This window comes from Hemitrygon akajei, chromosome 29 (genome assembly GCF_048418815.1).
Source record: "Hemitrygon akajei chromosome 29, sHemAka1.3, whole genome shotgun sequence".
NCBI classification, from domain to species: Eukaryota; Metazoa; Chordata; class Chondrichthyes; order Myliobatiformes; family Dasyatidae; genus Hemitrygon; species Hemitrygon akajei.
The window spans coordinates 28,946,624-28,971,553 of record NC_133152.1 but is presented as its reverse complement, the minus strand read 5'-3'; the positions used below and the strand labels follow the sequence as shown (position 1 = coordinate 28,971,553).

Genomic DNA, 24,930 nt, shown 5'->3' with positions numbered 1-24,930 from the left:
AAGACAAGGGAGATGCAGTGGATGTTGTGTTATTTGGATTTTTAGAAGGCCTTTGAAAAGGTGCTGCACATGAGGCTGCTAAACAAGAGCCCATGGAATTATGGGAAAGTTACATACATGGATAGAGCGTTGGCTAATTGGCAGGAAATAGAGAGTGGGAATAAAGGGATCCCGTTCTGGTTGGCTGCTGGTTACCAGTGGTGTTCCACAGGGGTCTGTGTTGGGGCCACTTCTTTTTATATTGTATACCAACAATTTGGATTATGGAATAGATGGCTTTGTGGCTAAGTTTGCTGATGATACAAAGATTGGTGGAGGGGCCAATAGTGCTCAGGAAACAGAGTCTGCAGACAGCAAACACGAGGAAATCTGCAGATGCTGGAAATTCAAACAACAACACACACAAAATGCTAGTGAAACACAGCAGGCTAGGCAGCATCTATAGGGAGAAGCGCTGTCGACGTTTCGGCCGAGACCCTTCAGTTAGTCCTGACGAAGGGTCTCGGCCCAAAACATCGACAGCACTTCTCCCTATAGATGCTGCCTAGCCTGCTGTGTTCCACCAGCATTTTGTGTGTGCTGTAGTCTGCAGACAGACTTGGATAGATTGGGAGAATGGGCAAAGAAGTGGCAAATGAAATACAATGTTGTGAAGTGTATGGTCATGCACTTTGGTAGAAGAAATAAACAGGCAGACTATTATTTAAATGGGGAGAGAATTCAAAGTTCTGAGATGCAACGGGACTTGGGAGTCCCCGTGCAGGATACCCTTAAGGTTGACCTCCAGGTTGAGTCGGTGGTGAAGAAGGTGAATGCAATGTTGGCATTCATTTCTAGAGGAATAGAGTATAGGAGCAGAGATGTGATGTTGAGGCTCTATAAGGCACTGGTAAGACCTCACTTGGAGTACTGTGTGCAGTTTTGGGCTCCTTATTTAAGAAAAGATGTGCTGATGTTGGAGAGGGTTCAGAGAAGATTCATTAGAATGATTCCAGGAATGAGAGGGTTAACATATGAGGAACGTTTGACTGCTCTTGGACTGTACTCCTTGTAGTTTAGAAGAATGAGGGTGGACCTCATTGAAACATTTCGAATATTGAAAGTCATGGACAGAGTGGATGTGACAAAGTTGTTTTCCATGGTGGGGGAGTCTAGTACGAGAGGACATGACTTAAGGATTGAAGGGCGCCCATTCAGAACAGAGATACAAAGAAATTTTTTTAGCCAAAGGGTGGTGGATCTGTGGAATTTGTTGCCACGGGCGGCAGTGGAGGTCAAGTTATTAGGAGTGTTTAAAGTAGAGATTGATAGTTATCTGAGTAGCCAGGGCATCAAAGGTTATGGTGAGAAGGTGGGGGAGTGGGACTAAATGGGAGAATGGATCAGCTCATAATAAAATGGCGGAGCAGACTCGATGGGCTGAATGGCAGACTTCTACTCCTTTGTCTTATGGTCTTTGGCGATCCTTAGATACATGCATCAAGATTCTTCCATTCTTGTGTGTTTCAGATCTAATCTGTTGGTTGCTCAATAGCTTAGCTCTGTTTATTTGCTGATTTACTTTGTCTGATGTTGGATCTTCATCAATTGAGCATATTATGTTTTGGTACTATTGGTGCTGCTCCCTTTTGCACACCTCATTGAACCAGGGTTGATCCTTTGGCTTAACTGCATACTGGGAGATGCACCAGGCCATTTTGTAGTGATAAGATTTGTGTGTTGTTACTGATGCCCAGCTTTGAGCTGCCAGATGGAGGTTATCGTCAGGACTTAGTGCCCACAAGAACCTTGTGTGGTCACTTATACTCACGCTTTCATGGAAGTGAAATTGACACAGATGGATTGGTGAGAACAAGGTCAAGTAGGTATATTGCTTGCATTAGTTTGCCTTCCACCAGCTGCAGACTTAATTCAGCAGCTACAGCTTCCAATACTTGGCCAGTTCAGTTGGTGGCAGTGTTACTAAAAACTCTTGGTGTTGCTTACTCAAGTTCACCAGCTAGAGTACATTCTGTGCCCCTGCCACTTTCAGTGCTGTTTCTACATGTTGTTCAACATACAGGACTATCGACTTAACAGTCAAGGGAGGATGGCGGGAAGTATTCAGGAGCGTCCTTTGCCCATGATTGACCTGCTAGGTTAATTTGTATCATTCATGCTTACTGCTTTTAAATGGCAGAACTGGTGATTATAGGGTAGACCTAAATGGAAAGTAAGGTGCAAAAAAAAATCTTAATCATATTTCTGCTCATTTCTGATTGTATTTAGTAGACCCAAGGTTGAATAGGCCTATTTATAGTTCCACCTTTTCATTGTCAGATAAATCCAAATTAGGACACTAGGATAGGCTAACTTAGGCAACTTCAAATTTCTTAAAATTAAATTTAACACTGAAACAAACATTTGAATTTTATCAAAAAGTTTCAATATACACTTTATTAGGTACGTCAGTATATCTGCTCGCTAATAGATAGATAGATAGATAGATACTTTATTCATCCCCATGGGGAAATTCAACTTTTTTTCCAATGTCCCATACACTTGTTGTAGCAAAACTAATTACATACAATACTTAACTCAGTAAAAAATATGATATGCATCTAAATGACTATCTCAAAAAGCATTAATAATAGCTTTTAAAAAGTTCTTAAGTCCTGGCGGTAGAATTGTAAAGCCTAATGGCATTGGGGAGTATTGACCTCTTCATCCTGTCTGAGGAGCATTGCATCGATAGTAACCTGTCGCTGAAACTGCTTCTCTGTCTCTGGATGGTGCTATGTAGAGGATGTTGAGAGTTATCCATAATTGACCGTAGCCTACTCAGCGCCCTTCGCTCAGCTACCGATGTTAAACCCTCCAGTACTTTGCCCACGACAGAGCCCGCCTTCCTTACCAGCTTATTAAGACGTGAGGCGTCCCTCTTCTTAATGCTTCCTCCCCAACACGCCACCACAAAGAAGAGGGCGCTCTCCACAACTGACCTATAGAACATCTTCAGCATCTCACTACAGACATTGAATGACGCCAACCTTCTTAGGAAGTACAGTCGACTCTGTGCCTTCCTGCACAAGGCATCTGTGTTGGCAGTCCAGTCTAGCTTCTCGTCTAACTGTACTCCCAGATACTTGTAGGTCTTAACCTGCTCCACACATTCTCCATTAATGATCACTGGCTCCATATGAGGCCTAGATCTCCTAAAGTCCACCACCATCTCCTTGGTCTTGGTGATATTGAGACGCAGGTAGTTTGAGTTGCACCATATCACAAAGTCCTGTATCAGTTTCCTATACTCCTCCTCCTGTCCATTCCTGACACACCCCACTATGGCCGTGTCATCAGCGAACTTCTGCACATGGCAGGACTCCGAGTTATATTGGAAGTCTGATGTGTACAGGGTGAACAGGACTGGAGAGAGTACGGTTCCCTGCGGCGCCCCTGCAAATATGCAACATTAGACAACATTTCATAGATGCTGTCTGACCTGCTGAGTTCCTCCAGTATTGTGTGTGTGTTGCTCTGGATTTCCAGCATCTGCAGACTATCTTGTGTTTAAATCAATAGTAACATATTTTATCAATTCTGTATTATTGTGCACATTTAGTTATTACACTACATTTAATAAAAATGAAAAAATAACATCTTCAGGCTAGCTTATTCCATTTTTTCTGAGCTTTGGCATGTCAATTTATTGATACATTTGGATTAAACATGAAGGACATACCTTTTTATTAAGATATGCCACCATATGTGAACCAGCAGAAAGAATAAATACTTTTGATATTCCAAGACTTTTATTTCAGATTTTAACAAATAGGTCAACTAACTTGAAAATCATACTAACTTCTGCTTGGCTCCATATTGATTCTACTTTCAATTAATTTAATTTCACATACACCATCTGACATTGGAAAGTACTGTACTTATTTTACAAACTTACTGTTTGAAAAATTATTCTACAGTTACGGAGTTTATGAGATCCATTTGCAGAATGTCTATTAAATTGTTTAATTGAATTTCTCTTCCAACTTCTTAAAAGCTGTGGGAATAGGTCAGCTCATGAGAAATTTACGAAAGTGAAATTTCTCAGGGGAAAAGATGACATGGTTAGTTATGCAAAAGTAACTTTAAGGAAGAACAAAAGCTTTGAAAATGACTGACTCAGCTTCAGCTGGAGCGTAGTGATCAATTCTAAGCACAGCACTTTGGAAAGGATGGCAAGGCCTTGGAGATGGTGCTGAACTCATTTTCTATAGACATGCTAAAGATAAAAGGTTAAAATAAACTAGGATTTTTCTTAAAATGTAACAAATAATATGAAGGGTTTTGATGAATAAATAACAAAAAAAAGGTTGCCTCTGGAAGGATAACTAAAGATAACAATAATATTATAACATTAGGTACTTGTGATCCAGTACGGTAAAGCCTAGGTGGAACGAAACATGTGTAGAAAAATAACACTGACAAGCAGCTGATACCAGTAATACAATATTGTTGCTAACACAAGGGAAGACAATTCTCTGCCTCTGACAGTATTCACAATGCAATTTTTCCAAAGCGTTAAACAAGGGCTCTTTTCCTGATGACTATCCCAAGAATATCAATGAAAGCTTTAAAATGTTCAAAAATGATGAAATGACAAAATGCAAGAGTGGAACGCGGCTACTATGTTGTTAATTATTGTTATTAATGATTTTAATATCATTGCTTCTTGGATCAAGAACAAAACTGACAGAAGTGGGTCAACTCTTTTCCTAAGAAGTTATGTATATATGCAGACACCTGATCACTTGCTGCCTGCCTTTGTCAACATATTTCTCTTACAGGTCATGCAAAAGATTATATTTTGACAAATTGTAATTCAAATTTTAACTGTAAATAATATCTAGCCACAGAGCCTACTTTGGCCCACCTTGACAGAGACTGCCATATGATTTTTGCAGCAATTCTGCTTTTATCTCCCCACTATCGCCCAACAAAACACACTTCCGATTGAAACTGTTTCGGAACAGATGCCAAGTAACCCAACTCCAGTCATCTGATACATGTTTCTTGTTAATTCACAGTTCATTGTGTAATATCATCTGTTAATTTAGTGCTTCAGATAATTATGCAGGAAGATCTGAATCAGGTAGACCTATAACTCTGCATTCAGCTGCTATTCATAAATTTTGTCCCAGGATGTGAATATATAGTCAATATTAAACTATCCCTTTTAAAACTTTAGCAACACACTAGCAATTGTGTATCTAAAATACTAGTGAACTCAAAATACTTTCCTGAAAGCATTTTCTTGTTACAGGTCAAGCACTCAGTAACAAACAATGAGCTCAGTTATTTAGAGCGACAGTGAAAATTTAAGTTCAAAGTTTGAAAGACTATTTGGGTAGGGCCCACTATACTAGAATCAACTGTACAGTGAGCAGAATTCTCAAGTAATCAGTGTGCAGTTAGCAAATCCTTCATTAGTCTCCTCTAGACTCTCCCTAGTGCAGGAATTCCCAACTTGGGATCCACAGATCCCTCTGTTAATAGTAGTGGTTCATGGCATTAAAAAAAGATTGCAAATCCCTGCTCAAGTGCAAATCTCATCTTCCCTGTAAAATGGCCAATAATTATTCATTCAGTTTAATCTGGGTGCTGCCAGCATTTATTACACATCCACATGTTTCCTTGAAAAGATTTTGGTGTAACACCTTCCTTAAGTGCTACAGTCCTTTTGCTGAAAGTACTTCCTTCAACCTCAAGGCCTAATATTACCAAATCAAATGGTGTGGGACTGAAAGGGACTTCCCATGTATCTGTTGCCCTTATTCTTCCTGGTGGTAGTGCTCACCATTTTGGAAGGGGCCTAGAATTGCTGGAGTGCACTTTATGGAGGACACACAGAGTAACCATGATGTGTCTGTAGCAGAGGTAGTTAAAGGTAATAGATGGTATGCAAATTGTTTGAGCTGCATTTGAACACACAGGCAACTGGAAAGTATTCAATCATACTCCTTATCAAGCAACAGTCTGAGGGTTTAATTTTAACTAATCTTCTTTTAAAATAGAGCAATTAACATGTTAATAACGCATTCATGTGTTTATATTACTTGCATGTATTAACAATGATAAATTTAAAGCTCTTTTTTTTAAACAAAACAGAGCATCAGATTAATTGTTATTTCAGAATTAGAATCAGGTTTAACATCACTGGTTTATGGTGTGAAATTAGTTGTTTTGCGGTAACAGTACATTGCAATACATAATAATAAAACCTATAAATTACTACACACACACACACACACACACACACACACACACACAAACACAAACACGAGTTACGGACAACTCATACTTATGAACTGAGGAAGGAGAACGCCGTCCGCCATTTTAAGTCCTTGCCGTTGACACTGTGTTGAGTGTGTAACTTTGTATTTGGCTTAAATCTTTCTTAGCAAGATTCACCTTGACCCTCCACCCCCCCCCCCCCCCCCGTTCCAGTCGGCTGGTGGTGCAGTGAGATCAGCACCGGACTGGAGAACAGAGGTTCCTGAGTTCGATCCAGTGACAGACCGCTCCCATGCCAGGTTGATGTCAATCCAGTGACTCCTGTACCATCTGTGCCAGGTTGATGTCAAGCTCGCAACTCAACATTGTAAAAAAAAAACCCACTGCCACCTCCAGTTTAAATTCCCACACGGAATATTGCAGAGGATCAAATACCCAAACCCAGCACAGCCCCCACTTGTCCCATTTAACCTGTCTCAGTGCGGTGGACTTTAGGACCTGGGGAATTCAGTGCGGTGGTCCTTAGGACCCAGCGGACCTTGGGAGCCGGCGCAGCTCAGGACCTGCCGCCCGTAGTGTTTCTGTTCCGTTGATGAGGAGTGATCGCGATTGAAAATAAAGTGGAAATAATAAAGCGATCGGAAAGAGGTGAAACGCCATCGGTCATTAGAAAAGCGTTAGGCTACTGTCGGTCAACGATCGGAACAATTTTAAAGAGAATAATGGAGCATGTGTAAGGCCCTTCCCCGATGAAAGCTACAACCATTACTAAGCAACACAGTGGTTTCATTATTGGAATACATACATTTCTTAAGTGTTTTATATGCATAGAAAGGTAAAATATATACTATATACCAAGACAAATGTTTGACTGACGCTAAATAATACTGGGTGTACTTGTTCCGACTTTGGTACAAATCCGTCTTAAAGACAGACTCAGGAACGGAACTTGTTCGTAACCCAGGGACTTCCTGTATATAACATTTTAAATTAATTTAATTAAGTTGTGCAAAAAAAGAGGAATGAAAAAATTCTGAGGTAGTGTTCATGGGTTCATCGTCCATTCAGGAATTTGATGGCAGAGGGAAAGAAGCTGTTCCTGAAACGTTCAGTGTGTGTCTTCTAGCTCCTGTAGCTCGATGGTAGCAATCAGAGAAGGGCACGTCCTGGATGATTGAGGGCCTTAATGATGGATGCCATCTTTTTGAGGCATTGCCTTTCAAAGGTGTCCTGGATGCTGGGGAGGCTAGAGCCCATAATGAAGCTGGCAGAGTTCACATCATACCACAGCTTTTTCTGATCCTGTGCAGTGGCCCCTCCATACCAGGCAGTGATGCAACCAATTAGAATGATCTCCACAGTACTTCTGTGGAAATTTGCAAATGTAATTGTATCAATATGCTGTGCCTATGATAAACCCTCAGAAATACTGACACCTAGGTACTTGAAACGGTTCACCCTTTCCACTTGCGATCCCTCGATGAGGACTGGTGTGCATTCCCTTGACTTACCCCTCCACAATCAATTTTTTTGGTCTCACTGACATCGAGTGCAAGGTTGTTGCTGAGACACCACTCAACCAGCCAATCTATCTTGCTCCTGTACACTTCCTCATCACCACCTGAAATTCTGCTGACAATAGTTGTGTCGTTAGGTTAAATTGTGCATTTAACGCGGTGAGCTTAGTTACAATTAGCATTCCAAATAGTGGGAATGCAGCATCCAGGAAGTCATAAGATGTGTTTAACCTTCAAAGCACATGACTGAATATATTAAAAGAAATCACCACAGTATTGCAATGAATGGCTTCAAAATTGCACAAGACTAATAAGAAAGAACAATACTAAAAATTCAGAGAAAGGGAGGAAGTTCTCCTGTTTGTAGGAACGAACATGTGCATATCAGACTCTTAAATGAACAATACTATTGGAGCTTGAGGGTACACAGCAGTTTTCATAAAGATGGGTGTTCATAACCCAGAGACTGCCTATTGTGTGATTTTATTGTTTTTCCCTAAGTTTTCTCCAAGTTAATTTCATTCACATTAATTATGTGTTTAATTGACAGCCATTTGAACAATATAGGTCAGTGTACAGCAGAAATCATACCATGGGAAGCTAAAACTTCCCCTCCAGCAGACTGCTTTGGCTAGAATGATATATGACTTAGAAAAATGCCTCCCCTCCAGCCCAAAAAAACAGCTGCCAAGGAGGCAACCTCTCAGCATGAATAAAAAAAATGAGCTGGAAGGGTGATCAAAACAGAAGTACAGTAGTAGATAGGTTATTCAACCCAACTGTCTGTACTCAATAAGTTCACCAATCCTATTCTAACCCTAATATACCAAACAACACCAGAGCAATACTTTTCCCCATTGTCTTTGAGAGCAATGGCGAGTATTCCAAGATTGAAACTAGAGGTAACAGATAAAAATGCAACAGATTCCACATTGTTCAAAATCTGAATATGGAACCCTTGGTTGTACAACATGCAGAGGTCATGTGCATGAAAGTAACTTCAATGCCAATGTCACCGAAGTTCTTGCAGCAATCTGACAGGACATCCAGCTTCCCCATTCAATTGGTAGTATCGGGAACCTGAACAACTGCCAGTGGATGCTGAACCTAAATGCAGTTTTATACAGCAGAATTAAATCTATTGGGCAAGCCCACTTAAGTACAGCAATTAACAGCCACTATGAAACATTAATATCAATCCCATCTCAGCTGGATCAGGCAGACACTGTGCAAATCTCTAAAGGCACATTGGTGCAGCTGGTGGAGCTACCCTTCATAACACCAGAGATCCAGGTTCCACCTTGTCTTTGATCGCTGTATGCATGGAGTTTCACATTCTCTGTGATGATGTTTCTACTTAATACCGCATCTCAAAAATGTAAAATTTGTAGGCTTTATAAGGCATTGGGCAGAACACATTTGGAGCACTGTAAGTAGTTTGTTGCCCATTATCTAAGAAAAGATATGCTGGCATTGGAGAGGGTCCAGATGAAGTTCATGAGAATGATTGTGGAATGAAAGGGTTAATGTATGAGGCGTGTTTGATGGTTCTGGGCCTGTATTCGCTGGAGTTTAGGAGAATGGGGGGGGGGGGGGGGATCTCATTGAAACTATTGAATATTGAAAGGCCTAGACAGAGTGGATGTAAAGAGAATGTTTCCTATAGTGGGTGAGTCTACGACCAGAAGCACAGCTTCCGAAAAAGGATGCTCATTTAGAACAAAGATAAAAAGTAATTTCTTTAGCCAGAGAGTGATGAATCTACGGAATTCATTGCCACAAACAGCTGTGGAGGTCTAGTCATTAAGTATATTTAAAATGGAGGCTGACAAATTCTTGATTAGTCAGGACATCAAAGGTTACAGGGAGAAGACAGGAGAATAGGGTGAAGAGCGATAATAAATCAGCCATGATGGAGTGGCGGAGCAGACTCAGTGGGCTGAATGGCCTAATGCTGCTCCTTTGTCTTATGATCTATAGGAGGTACTTAATAAAGTGGCCACTGAGTGCATGTTTAAGCGAGTGGTAGAGCAGGTTAGAGTTGATAAAAACATGGGGTAAACAAAGTGGAATAGATTAGTCACAAACTCAAGAAAATCTGCAGACGCTGGAAATCCAAGCAACACACACAAAATGCTGGGGGAACTCATCATCTATGGGAAAGAGTAAACAGTCAACGTTTCGGACTGAGGCCCTTTATTGGGACTTCAGGTGTGTTGCTTGGAATGGATTAATGAAGGAACGATCTACATGGGTAGTTGATGGTTGTCAAGGACTCAGTGGGCCAGGCAGCCATTTCTGTGTGGGTTCTTTCGGAGATTGTAATGTGGTATCTAAAGTACTCAACAGGATCAACTATTTTCAACACGAAATGTAATTCTGCTTTGTTTTTCAGTGAATCTGCTATTATCATGTAACTGAGTATTATTAAATTATCCAAAAGAACTGAAAGTCTAAAATAAACAGTGAAGTCATTGTTCTTGTGAATAAGCTTTAAACACATCAATTGAGATGTAGCAAATCTGACTGCTTTCAGTAATCCAGTTCCTTTTTTTAAAATTCTATCAACACCTGCTCAGAGAATATCCCATGATTGTTGAATACATTTATCTGGAAAGTAGCTGAGCCATACAGCCTGGGAACTACTAAATTTATCCCTGATGGATATAGATTTGTGGATGCCAATTGAAGATATTAAATCATAACAGTGAGGCCCCAGTAATCAAATAAAATGCTAGAACAACCCATGAAAGGCCAATATTGAATGTGGAGAGGATGTTTCCAATAGTGGAGGAGTCTAGGACCAGACGGCACAGCCTTGGAATAGAGGGATGTTCCTTTAGATAGATAGATAGATAGATAGATAGATACTTTATTCATCCCCCTGGGGAAATTCCAACTTTTTTCCAATGTCCCATACACTTGTTGTAGCAAAACTAATTACATACAATACTTAACTCAGTAAAAAAAAATATGATATGCATCTAAATCACTATCTCAAAAGCATTAATAATAGCTTTTAAAAAGTTCTTAAGTCCTGGCGGTAGAATTGTAAAGCCTAATGGCATTGGGGAGTATTGACCTCTTCATCCTGTCTGAGGAGCATTGCATCGATAGTAACCTGTCGCTGAAACTGCTTCTCTGTCTCTGGATGGTGCTATGTAGAGGATGTTCAGAGTTATCCATAATTGACCATAGCCTACTCAGCGCCCTTCGCTCAGCTACCGATGTTAAACTCTCCAGTACTTTGCCCACGACAGAGCCCGCCTTCCTTACCAGCTTATTAAGACGTGAGGCGTCCCTCTTCTTAATGCTTCCTCCCCAACACGCCACCACAAAGAAGAGGGCGCTCTCCACAACTGACCTATAGAACATCTTCAGCAGAACAGGGATGAGTAGGAATTTCTTTAGCCAGAGGGTGGTGAATCTGTGGAATTCATTGCTACAGGTTGCTGTGGTGCCAAGCCATTGGGTATATAAAGCAGAGGTCAATAGATTCTTGATTTGTAAGTGCATCAAAGTTTACAGGGAGAAGGCAGAAGAATGGGGTTGAGAGATAATAAATCAGCCATGGTGGAATAGCAAAGCATACTTGATGGGCTGAATGGCCTAATTCTGCTTCTATGTCTCATGGTCTTATGAAAACTCACATATGGACAAACTTGCACTTGGCCAGGCAAATGAAAGAAACTGAATTCAGAGATCTCAGCAACCCCCCAGAAATGAATGGAGGAAAATATCAATGGGAAGAAAATGTGTTGAATCTGTGAGCTGGAAATCTCTTTCCACTCTTAAGCATTATTTAATGCATCACTGGATCCAGGTGTACAGCATGCTCTCCTCAGGGCAATACATCCCACAGTTTCAAATGGATTGTTACAGGGGGCTTGTCAAAGCTTCTGAGAGAAATATCCATATAAGGATTTGGTAACTGATCAAGTTTGAAACTGATCTATAATCCGAAAGAGAATCTGTTACATAAATCACAACCAACAATGTGATTTGGTATGATATAACAGAATTTTAAATGTACTATAAATAATAATCTGGTATAACATGTCCCAATATCAAATTAAATTTAACTGGGAAGTTCAAGCAATCATATTACTTATTATTAAACTTTGCCATGGACAGTCCCAAGCCCAGTTGTGAAAGGAGTGAGAGGGGCATGGGGCCACTAACCCTATCCCATAAAAACCCAGAGCTACAGAAACACCAGCAGAAGCTCCAAAGACTTTATCCCTGGGAGAGGAAGGATCCTCACCGAGAAGATGTATGAAGTCATGTGGTGAAAGCGGAAGTCACCGGGTTGATCAACTTTCAGCCCAGGATAGAGGACTCGGGCGAGCTGTTGTCAGCAGCCTATGCCCCAGTAGGGGAAGAAGACATATATGGAAAGGAAGGGGTTAGATAAAATTAATGAGTCCCAATAATGATGGCAAATAAAGAAATTGCAAAAGAAAATTACACAAGTATTTTGTGTCAGTCTTTATAGTAAATGATGCTTCATGAACAATTCAAATAATATTTTAGCGCCAACTCGTTTAGGTGGAGAGTGACACAAATCCTTTATGTCCTTTGTGTAACTTGGGAAAATGTGTTAAAAATGATTCATTAGAACTTTCTACTTGATACCAAGAAAATGTTGCTGAATACAGTCAGAAATATAACTCCTTGTTGATCAATAACATACAGAAATATGACCAACAATAAACAATCAACATGCATTAACAAATTAAATATTCCACAAGTAAGTCATCAAATAATCCCAAGACAGGGCTCTTTTTGATGTGTATCACAAGTCAGACCTATATGTAATGGGATGGAGATTTTAAAATGCTTACCTTCCAAATGCTTTTTTGCATATCGAATTTTTAAAAATCAGTTCTTTCTTAGCAAATACAAATAGTTGGAATTTTTGACGATTTAACAATAATTCACTTAACTACAATTTGCAGAAGTGCAATGTTTTCCTGAAACAAAATCTGCAAATGGCTCTTTCAACAGGAATTAAATAAATCAGTTTCAGCAACTTCAACCAAAGGTCTCCATGCCAGTCAGCCAAGAGCTAAAATATTAATTACAAACAAATTTACTGCTATTAGTACAACAAATAATTTACAGAAGCATAGAAATTAGGGACAAGAGCCAGTCATTTGAGACTGCTCCACAATTTAATATGATCACATCTATCTAACCACTTCAGTGCATTCATCTGCCTTTTATCTCATTGCTGTGACTGTGATCAAACTTACCGGAGAGACACTGAAGCTGGTGATATGGAAGTCTTTATTCATCACAACAAGCAAGCATTGTACCACCGCTATGTTGTAATATTCTCCCTCACTGTTGCAGTAAAGGTGAAAGGGGTGAGCCACATTGGGTAACCCTAGTGCAGTTGGCAGAGACCACAGCTTTCTTGATATCTGTGAAAGCCTTTCCTCATTGCTGGCATTCCCACTAGTTGTCCATGTTTTATCAGTTCACCCCAGGAGTCATACTGTCCCAAGTATTTCTCGGGCATGTAACTTTAACCAATACGTATGTGTCTTTGGGGCACACCTGGTGGATTTTGATCATTTCTTCTTAAGCTAAAATTATGCATTGCCACACACAACTCTAAGTGAAAGCAGTTTGAATAGAATGCTCTGCTCTTCTCCAGGTAGAAAGGTAGTCTGAGCCTGGTGTCTATAGGTGCCATTCCAACAGACAGTACTGAGTATAGCCTCTCCTATTCGTGGGCACTTTCCCACTTGTCAGCTTCCTGGTTCAGTGCTTCCCAATTTGCCCCATCACTTTCTTCAGCAGTTATTTCCATGGATGCTGCCCAGTGAGCACCTACCAGCTGGTCTTACCACATGTACCTCTCAGTCTGTCCAGATCCCTGACTAATTCATTCTTGTACTATTCTAATTATTCTGCCTGTTTTCACCCATGTCTCTCTCTCTCTCCCCCCTTGAGCGTTCTAAATGTTCCTTCAAGCTGTCCAGCTCTGTCTCACTCTTTCCTGCATTCAACCCTTTCCTTCTGTAGCTCTACTATTTGGCCACTCTGTGATTCATGACACTTTGTCTCTCTTGCAAGTATAGTCGGCTCTCCTTATCTGCGGGTTCTACATGCGCGGATTCAACCAACCGCGGATCGGGAAAATGCAGAAATTGAGTATTGTTCGCTCCGTGTCTTGTCCGTTCACTACCTGCGTTGTGAGCAAGAGGAAGGAGTTTAAAGCTAGTAAGGGATGGCTGGCTAGCTATGTAAAACGTTACAGCCTCAAGAACTTAAAAGATCACAGGAAAATTGGGATCAGCTGACGCTGAGGCGGCATCAGTGTTCCCAGAACAGCTACGATGGTTGCATCTGTACTGAACATGTACAAACTTTTTTTTCTTGTCATTATTCCCTAAACAATACAGTATAACAACTATTTACATAGCATTTACATTGTTTTAGGTATTATAAGTAATCTAGAAACGATTTAAAGTATACGGAAGGATGTGCATAGGTTATATGAAAATACTATGCCATTTTATCTAAGGGACTTGAGCATCCGCGTTTTTTGGTATACGCGGGGAGTCCCGGAACCAATCCCCCGCGGATAAGGAGGGCCGACTGTATACATGACATAGAATGGCTGTTTTTTAAAAATCTCATTGCATTGTTGATTGGCTTTTCCAACACTGCTAGTGTGTTCCTCCAGGCCCCAGATCTTAACCCATCCAGATTTGTCCATTCCCTGTTCAACCTTCTTAAGATGGTCATGCACTTTGGCAGAAAGAATAAAGCTGTGGACTATTTTGTAAATAGGGAGAAAATTCAAAAAATCAGGGGTGTAAAGGGATAAGGGAAAACACATGCAGGATTCCTTTTCGAGAGGGCTCAAATACAGTAATACAAAAGCAAGGATGTAATGCTGAGGCTTTATAAGACATTGGTCAGACCACACTTGGAGTATTGTGAGCAGTCTTGGACCTCTTATCTAAGAAAGGATGTACTGGCATTTGAAAGAGTCCAGAGGTTGTTTGTGAGAATGATCCCAGGAATGAAAGGGTTAGCATATGAGGAGCATTTGATTGCTCTGGGCCTGTACTCGCTACAGTTTCAAAAAAAAGAGAGGGGATTTCATTGAAACCTACTGAATATTGAAAGGCCTGGATAGAGTGGATGTGGAGAAGATGATTCCTATAGTAGGGGAGTTTAGGACCAGAGGGCACAGCCTCAGGACTAAGGGGCATCCATTTAGAACAGAGATGAAGAAATTTTTCTATAGCCAGAGGGTGGTGAATCTGTAGAATTCTTTGCCACAGACGGATGTTTGCAGACCGAGCCAAGGGTATATTTAAGTCGGAGGTTGACAGGTCCTTGATTAGACAGGGCATCAAAGGTTACAGATAGAAGGCAGGAGATTGGGGTTGAGAGGGATAATAAATCAGCCATGATGGAATGAGTGGAGCAGACTCAATAAGCTGTATGGCCTAATTCTGCTTCTTAGTCTTGCGGTCTGAGTTTATGTTGTCAGGGGTGTCTCTGAGTACACAAATATCATAAGTCCAGAAAAACGATTGATTGTGACCATGTTTGATATGCTAAGTAACAACATCCATCTCGTCTGCCAGCTTGAACTCAAGTCACAATGGCGCAAATAATTTAGACATGTTACCTGATTAGATGCAAGCAAATTAACATAGTCCCATTGTCCTAATGTTTGGCTCTCACATATGCAATCTCTTGGTCTGTGGAGCAGCCTGTCCTATGAACTTCTATTTACTGCTTGGAATTTACAAAAACTAAAGTCTAATTGCAAGCTTCCTGAATTTATTTACATTTACAATAAGAACTGAAGCCTTGTTCTTGTTTGAATTAATATCTGCTTTATTGAATAACTCCAGAATACTTGCTAACACCCAAGTTCCTCGACTGCTTTAGCGTTAAAAAATTCTACCTATTTCTTGAATATATTTAATGACGTGGAATCTGTCACTCTAATGGATCCCACAAGTTCATCTCTCAGGGTGATGACCATAGAATCTGGACTCAGAACTGCATGAAATAATAGTTACAGGAGACTATTCAGCCCATTGAGTCTATGCCAACTCCCAGCAGTCAATCTTGTCAGTCTTTTTCTCCAACCTTATAAATTATTCTCATTCAAATGTATTCTTCACACCCCCCTCATGCTATTTGAATCTTAAATCTATGTGCTATGATTATATGCTTCAGAAAATAATTTCCTTCTGCTGAATATCTCCATTAAGTTTCATTTTAACCTTCTTTGCTCTAGCTTCTATACTGTAACCTTACAACTGAAATCCCTCCCTTCTGGTACCACTCTGATAAATATATTTTTTCAGTCTCTCCAGGACCAAGGAATAGTTTCAGAAAAAGTGGTTATCCACTTAGACAGAGATGAAGTGGGACTTCTTCTTTTAGAAGGTGATGAATTACTGAACTTCTCAACACTAAAATTCTGCGGCAACTGAGATATTGAGCTGCATTTAAGGGTTAGATAATTGTCTGGACTTCAGTGGCACATAGGGTTATAGCAACAGGTGAGGGATGGATTTGATGCCAAGATGATATCAACCATGAGCATGCCAGGGCTGACAGGCTTCAGGTCTCCTATTTAACTCCTACTCATCATGACTTTCACATCATTCTTAAAGTTAGATGACCAGAAATGGACTCCGGCTGGAGTTTAATCTGTGTTTTATATAGTTTAAAATAACTTTGCTGCTCTTCTAATCCATATATCTAGTTGAAAATACTAGGATCCTACCCTTTTAGAAAACTTATTACATGTACATTAAAGTGTGAATGTTTCTTTACATGCTTTAGTCCATATCACCTCTCAGTTTATTGCCAAATTCTATCACAGAATTTCTCAGTATTAAATTCCATCTGCCAACAGTCTGCCCATTTAATTGGTTTCTCTGCATCTTCCTGCAGCCTAATGACTCTGCTCCTCCCCATTTAGCACACTTCCAAGCTATGGAACATCTGCAAATTTAAGAAATTTTTACCTTTCTCAATAAAAATTGCTTACTCACACTATATCCCTGGGGTACATGTATACCATTTTCCAGTCTGAAAAACAAATACTCTCTACTTTCTGCCTTCAAACCAAATTCTTCAATGCTGCTATCTTTTAATTCTACGTATCTCAATCTTGCTAACCAGCTCTTAGCATGGAAATTTACCAAATTCCTTTAGAAAAATCTTGTAGACAATACTTACCCCATTCCCTTTTATTTTTTCCAATCTGGTTAAAGAAATATAATTTGTTTTTATCAATTCTATGCTAGTTCTCCTTTATCAACTTAAACTTCCTCAAGGTGCCAATTTGTGCTTCTCCTCATTAATATTTCTGTAAGCTTTCCATATCTAAGGTTATGCTGAGTAACCCATCATTTCTTAGCATTTCCTTGTGCTTCTTTTTTAACAGAGTGCTACTTTACCAGTTGCTTGACCTCTAGCACTTTCTTTGTAAGGAAAAAACACTGTAAATTTATGGCATCTCCCCATCTTCCTCAGACACCTAGGATGCAATCAGACTAAATAACATGCTTACTTTGAGCAGAGGAGGCACGAGACTACATACACTAGAATCGAGAGCAAAAATTCAAATTGCTTGAGGAACATAGTAGGTCAGATGGCATCTGTAAAGACAGAGGCATAGATGACATTCCAGTCAAGACCCTACATCAAGTATCCCTCTGCCACCACATTTGCTAACTGACCAGCTGACTTCCACCAGTACTTTATTTTATTTTCAGCAGACAGCTTTTCATGTACTTTCATCTTATTGATTTTCACTCTATCCATTTACTACCTCCTTTTCTATTGACTTTGGCAGAACCTTTTTCCTTCATTGGATTCTGACAAAAGGTCTTCAAACTGAAATATTGACTCTGTTTATCTTCTCATAGATGTTGCCTGAGCAAATGTTTCCACAATTATGTCTTTATTTCAGATTTCCAGCATCATCAGCAATTTTTTAAAGATTTAGGCTTAAGGGAGATGCAGCCTGGTAACAGAGACATCACCATTGTTCACAAATATAACTGGACCAGCCACACATAAATTGCCATGTTCCAACTGCAGTAAGTGATCTATCACCTGGCTCTCCTAAAGCTTTTCATCATATGCAAAGCGAAGTCATGGGAGTATGACAAACTTGCCTTTATGAGTTTAATTCCAAAAGCATTCCAGAAACTCCACATCACCCAGAACAAGGTAATTGGCTTGCTTAATGCTTTAATTCCAACATCCTATAAAAGTACTCCCTCCATCACTGACAGCAGCGTATGCCATCTTAAAAAGTAACACTCCATTGATGGTCTTGAACTACTTCTACTAGTAGGTACAAGTAAAGGCAGCAGATTCATGGATTGTCAACACCAGCAGGTTCCCCATCAAGTCACCCAACATCCTGACTTCAGAAACAATATGTTTCCCTTATCAACATACACAAAATGCTGGAGGAAATCAGCAGGTCAGGCAGCAAATATGGAGGGGACCAAACAGTTAATGCTTTGAATTGAGGACATAAAAGTTGACTATTTATCCCGCTCCATAGGTACTGCTTGACCTGCTGAGCTCTTGCAGTATTTTTTTGTGTGTTGCTCTGGATTTCCAGCATCTGTAGAATCTCCTGTGTTTATGTTTCCCTTATCACCAGCGAGTGTGAAACCTGGGACTGCTTACCCAACAGTATTAAGTGTGTACACTCATCAGAAGGACTGCCGTGGTTCAACAGGGTGATTCTGCATTACTCTTTTAAAAAAAACACTTAGGAGGGGAAATAAATGCCAGATGTGTCAACAATACCCACATTCTGTAAACAATTAATAATAAGATTGGCATAGTAATTTTCCAAAAGTCTTTCACTGACAGAAAATAAAGCAAAAGAAAAAGCATTAGGGGCAATATCAGAAGTGATTTAACAGATCAATTCACCAGTTATAGTCTGTAATCACTTCACATGATCCATTAGTAAAGTAATGGTAAAATGATAGCAAACTGCCAATTATAACTTTTCTAGTTTTCACTCTGGGTCTGATTAAATTTTGCTGTTAGTTGAGAGTGCTCCAAAATTCCGCTAACTTTCAATTGCTTTCTGAATGATTCTTTTCCTTTCCAAGCTTCATCTTTTTAAAAAAAATTAAGGTAAATCCAGGGCCAGAGTGAGAGACATGAGAGGGTAAAGCTGGAACCAGTGAGAAAATTTGGAGGTTGAAAGTGAAAGGCACAAAAAAAGGTCATCAGTGGTTGTCTGGCGGCCAACAGGATTGTTGGAACGGTTAATTATCCAGTGAGAGTCAGGCAGGGTGACATGGTTAGTGTAACACTATTGCAGCGCCAGTGACCCAGATTCAATTTCCTGTAAGGAGTTTGTACATTTTCCATGTGACCACGTCTTTCCTTCCAAGTTGGTAGGTTGATATGTCACGTGGTGCAATTGGGCAGCGTGGGCTCATTGGGGTGATTGAGGGCCTGTTACTGTGCTGCATCCATAGGTAGATCGATAGATATATACATAGACACATACACAGACAGACTTAAAGGCTATGAATACCTTCATCCAATAGGCAGCCAGCAAACATTCATAGCCCATGAACAAGCAAATTAAAATTACAGAAGTGGTAGCTAGGTTTCTATTGTGTGCTAATGCATGTATACAGGGTCCTTGTGAGTTAGAACATTAGGTGTCCAGAAACCCTGGAATGATATTATGGACTTGCAACCCACAATCAGATCCCATTTATAACACACAAAACATTAAGTTACACCAATCAAATTTTGACTAAGTGCTACTTGATTAATATCTCATTTCAGACAGCAATTTATACCAGTTTATTCCCTGTTGAATTTTTGTGTGATAACAGCATTCCCTTTCTGCTTCTTAAAACACCTTCCTGTCAATTGAAAATGCTAACTGTATGAAATTACAGCCACATTTCAAAGAAGTTTCAAAGCATGGGATACACATATTTTGTTGCGCAGAGACTTAATCTTTGGCAGTTATAGGAGAGAAATGAAAAAACTGCAAGTTGCACCTACATCTGCCTGTAGTAGTTTTAAGGAACTTATAATGAAAATCACCGCAGCTAGTTTTTGAGATTAGCCTAAATAGGCAAGAGTTGTATTCCTTGAATAGAGAAAACAAGATATTAATCTATTGGGAATATTGAAGTATTTTGTGGAATAAATAGAAACAAAAGGCATTATATTAATTTTTGTGCTAACTATACAAGAGTAATACCAGATACACTTCTTCATACAAAGGAAACCGGAAATTCGGAACTCTGTCCCTGTTGAGGCCTGGGTTCAACTGAATATTTATGAACTAAAATTTGTGATAGGCAGGGCTTTCAAGAATTACAGTGTCAAATTATTCAGCTGAAGTTAAGATAGGTTTCACCCATGGTTGATTGAACAGTAGAGTGGGCTCCAGGAACTGAATGGTCACTTGTGTAGCCACAGTCTATAAAGAATACATGTACTCTGGTAGGCGGTCTCCTTTCTACAGGAATTAGGCAATAGATTTTTCAGCAAAATTTAGAAATAGAACTTAAGGCAAGTTTCCTCAGTTTCTACAATAATTTTCAGAACAGAAAATGGCAGCAGACCAACCAAATCCAAGTTGTTATTTGAGATGGCAACAACCATCCCAACCCAAAAAAAGTTCTTGTCACATCTTTCAACCACCTCCTTCTCTATTAGCATCACGTGCTTGCCTCTTGAAACTCTTCAAAGTTTTCATTCTTATTGTAGTTTCCATTAAGCTTATGACAAGCCTACCTTAAATCACCTTTTATGTGTAAAGAAACATTCCAGCATGCAGGTTATAGGCAGGAATCATTTGATGTGTTTCAGTTGTCAACAACAAATCATATTAAAAGGAAAATAATTACTCTTACCTATACTTCATCCCTGTCTGATAGGCTGTGCAGTTCTCCAGTGACAGACAATGCATTAAGAGAAATTCCTCCATCTTCTTTGTCTGGGCTAAGGCTCTGACTTCTCGAAGCTTCTGCATCTCAATTGAATCACTCTGCCGTACCAGATTCAGACCCTGATCTGAATGGTATCGAGTTATTCGCTCCTTCAAGTTTTCGGTGTATGACATGGACAACATTTTCTCAACTATCTTGGGAATCTGCAGATTTTCAGGTTGTACATTTTTGCATGAGACGACTAGATTTACATTCGCTAGGGCCTTACCCTCACTAATGTTAGAGCTAGGAGTGGTGAACATGTTACGAGGTGGCAAAGGACATAAACTAACAAGATAAATACTTTAGGCTGGACTGTCTAAAAATAGTACCATCAGTGTGTTCATGAGCTATGTTGTTCCGAATGCCAACAAACAAGCAATCTCACATTGTTATCAAAGTTTCTCTCAGGGTAATGGAGGAAAGAAAAAAATTAATTTATGAATTTTGTAATATAACATATGTATTTAAGAAGCATGTTTACAAATCTCTCATCTTCCTATTTAAAGAAGTAAATAAAAGCAGCTACTGGGGAAAGTATCGATGCTTATTCCTTTCTGCAGAATCTAAAATGGTAAATGAGTTTGTTTGTAACTAAGTCACTACATAACTCACAGCATGATACAGTATTTGATGTTTTCCCAAGATGAAAGTGGGACTGATACCACATTAGCAAGTTATACCAAAACTTGCAGCTCCTCATAGAAATGGAGTTGGAATTTCCAGTCACTGAAGAAAATTCTCATCTGAAGTCATCTGAAAAATGTAATATTACAGATTCCTGTGAAATGTTCCTATATTTTCAACATAAGTTCTTGTGAACTTTCCTAGGTAGATTAGATATATAGCCAGATCTGTTGCTGCAGGAAAGTGGATAAAGACAATCTTCACAAATTTACATTTTAATTCCGTTAGGGAAATACTCAGCCACTTCTACAAATTTCACTCTTATTATGACTAAATTTAGTGAGGAAAAAAGTAAGGAATCTTTCAGTAAATGGCAAAATACTAAGACGGCACAACATCATGTTTCTTGTCAATGCATTTTATGCAAAATCAAAGTTTAATTTTTTTTTTTAAATCACACTTCATATACTGTTTGAAGTTCAGGCACCTATTTTCTGTTAAGTTGAAGGAATTCTTGTACTTGCTTCCACTGTCTGCAAATTAAAAAAACAACAGTACAATTTTTGCAGAATTTTTTTTTACCCTCCAACCCCTTTCGTCCCCTCTACATTTATTTTTGGGAATCATTCCATGGACAGCTTACTCCCAAGTCCAGTACTACTGATACAGTGAACAGCAGCAGAGTATCTGACTGAACAGAAACAGTTTTACTAGTTTGGAACTTGGTGATGTGAAAGTACCTGACAGCAAACCAAGAGCAATCTCCATAGTAACCAGAAACCAGAACCTGAATACCTGCCTCTTCCTGTATAGTTCACTACCAGTGTGGCTCCTGAGCAATGCCTTTTGAATGGTATTCCAAAGTGAAAGGGATGACTATGGATTTGCTGATCTGCAGGGCAGGTGGATGCAAACACAAGGTAGGCTTTTCTAGAGAAATTAAACAGCAACTCATAGATCTTTCCAAGGACGAAAAATTATCAATTTATCAACTAAACTATGGTACAAAAGAGCAGAATCATTGACAATTAAGATTCTTCTTAATCTTTGGCAACATTACTTTGACTAAAAGTATTATTTTAAAAGGTACACTATTTCATTCATAAAAATAATTAACCAGACAGAAATTATATTTTATAGTTAAATTTGGCATAATTTCCAATTATTTTAGAAACAGAATCAAAGATGCTGACCAATATTTTTCTTTGCTAATGATAAACTTCCTACTTAGTTTAGCAGAAAAGAAATGCATTTTGAAATACAATTCTCCTTAGTTGTGCCTAGTTAATTTTTAATCAAATAAGCATCAATGATAAATGCAGTGGGGTTTCAAAAACATTATAAAAGTAGCTCTAGAAAAGATTACGTTTTTAGTAGCACGCTGGGGCCACTGGTTCACATCACACTGCTCATATGTGATTGATGCAAGCTTCAAAGCAAATTTACTTAAAGTAAAAGCCTAATGAAATCTGGACTTGCTGATTCCAATGTTAAAAATACAAAATTGCATTGTACAAAAGGGGAAGAATATTTACTTGTGCACAGTTTTTAGTTAAATAATAGTACTTCATCTTTTTAGACTCATCGTCTTTTTAAAAAGCCAAAAACAATATTCACTCCTTACAACATCACCACTTTCAATGGTTATAACTTTAAATATTATTCACTGATGTTTTCTTTTTAAAATTATGTGATTAGATACCACTATTGGTTTAAAATGCTAAAAGCAGTTTCTCCACAACTGACATGGCCAGTACTTGTAGTTGTAAAATGCGACAAGAATGTTTAGTATTCAACTTGAACTAGAAATGAACATTTGCTAAAGCTTATTTGTGCAACATTTTAGTTGGGAAAGAATATAACAAAATTATCTCATTATCTGAGGTAGTTTTTGCCTTTGCTGCTATTTTGCCATCAATCCTATATTCTTCACAACCTTTCAATCCTAAATATCCATTTCTCACTAAACATTCCAACTTCTAGTAAGATACAAATTCAAAAATCGCCTTCAGAATGCATTGCCAAACAATCATTTATCATAATTATTGACACCAAGTTTGACAAGCTATCAAAGGAATCATTTGAGAAAACCTCGTTCTTAACAATTGTTTCAACAGGAATCACTAGACTAATTGCAAGAAGCAGATTTTACCTCACTTTTACCTCACTACTTCACCTTGATCACTGGGATCCCATCTATGCAACTCCGCCCTCAACCAAAAGCTTTTACACCCTGAGTTGACATTCATTGTTTATGCTGACAGATCTATTCAAATCTCTACTAAAACATCTTTCCATAACTTATGGTCTTAAAACATCTTTCACATACAAGTTTTCCAAAAATGTGAAACTATCTTAACAAATTGAAAAAGCAGGGTAACAATTCAAGGCAAATAGATCCTCATATATTTTGATAAAGTTAAATAATTCTAATTAATTTAAAATAAACTCCAAAGCAATCAACAGAAAAAAAAATCAGTGTTCTGCAAAACAGATTTGTGAAGAATTTCGATGTCATTTCTAACTGAAGCTAGCAAGTTGGAATAGAGTTGTATATAGCCAGAGAGAAATAATTGTGAAAAGCTAATTTCAGGCATAACCTTTGCTAGACTATGCAATGTTAATTAGTTTCAGTTTACAAAACACAGGACTGAAAATTCATCTTGATGCTGAGGTACATTTAAATAGCATTTCAAACTGAATCACAGTTCTAAAGAACCACTGCACCATTAAAAGCAAAAGGCTTCATGAAGACCCCTTAGTAAAACATCAATGCATGCAGAAAACAAAATGAATTAAGGCAATTAGAAATAAATTAAAATGACTTCCTTAAAAGGGGGAAAAAAATCACACTAAAACATGATTAATTTAGTGGCACAATTTGTAAGTCAGATCCCTCCCTTAGAAGTTGAAGACATGTCCGACACAAAAAGCTACTAATGTTTCTTGGAATTATGTACAAATAGAACTGGCTAAATCTGGTCCATATGAGTAACAACACCACCAAAAAAGGAGCAATACAGAAGTCTGCAAAAGTGAAGGCAGGCAGAGAAAATAACACATGGACAAGGGAAAACTAAAATCTGACACAAAAACATTGAACTCAAAGTCTTCACAGTCAGAAACACAGAAAAGTCATAGCTTTGAAGTACCATAACTATTATTTTTCAAATATAAATAATATTTAATAGTTATTTGCTTCAGTTTTTGATAGCTGAAAACATATGATTTAATGATTCTTTGTGCTTCTGCCTCAGTTTTCTTAAAAGTCTTTCAGCAGACTTATTCTTGGCAAATCATACTATGAATACTATGCATTCAAATTTATGTTGGCCAGATTTAATAGAAGCAAACCTCAATTCCAGACAAAAAAATTGGGCTTGAATTTAAAACTGCACTCAACCATCTTAAAGAGGTTGATTCCATCTAATCGAGAGATGCACTAATGTAAAAACAGCAGAGAATTTATAATCACCAATATCCTGGTCTCATAAATAGACTCCATGTCGAATTCTGACAAAGAC

General features: G+C 38.8%; 1 protein-coding gene across 16 annotated transcripts in view; it reads right to left on the bottom strand.

The window, feature by feature from the left end:
• Positions 1-24,930, bottom strand: part of kcnab2a (potassium voltage-gated channel subfamily A regulatory beta subunit 2a) — a 287,858-nt gene that overhangs the window by 117,435 nt on the left and 145,493 nt on the right. The window contains exon 1 of one of the 16 annotated variants that reach the window (XM_073032032.1): positions 20,705-20,953. The exons of 14 other annotated variants lie outside the window; for them this stretch is intronic. In XM_073032032.1, coding sequence (XP_072888133.1) covers positions 20,705-20,922 — 218 coding nt within the window. In that variant the 5' untranslated portion in view covers positions 20,923-20,953. Of the gene's footprint in view, positions 1-20,704; positions 20,954-24,930 lie in introns of those variants that run through there. One more of the 16 variants, XM_073032034.1, reaches the window with a different exon arrangement.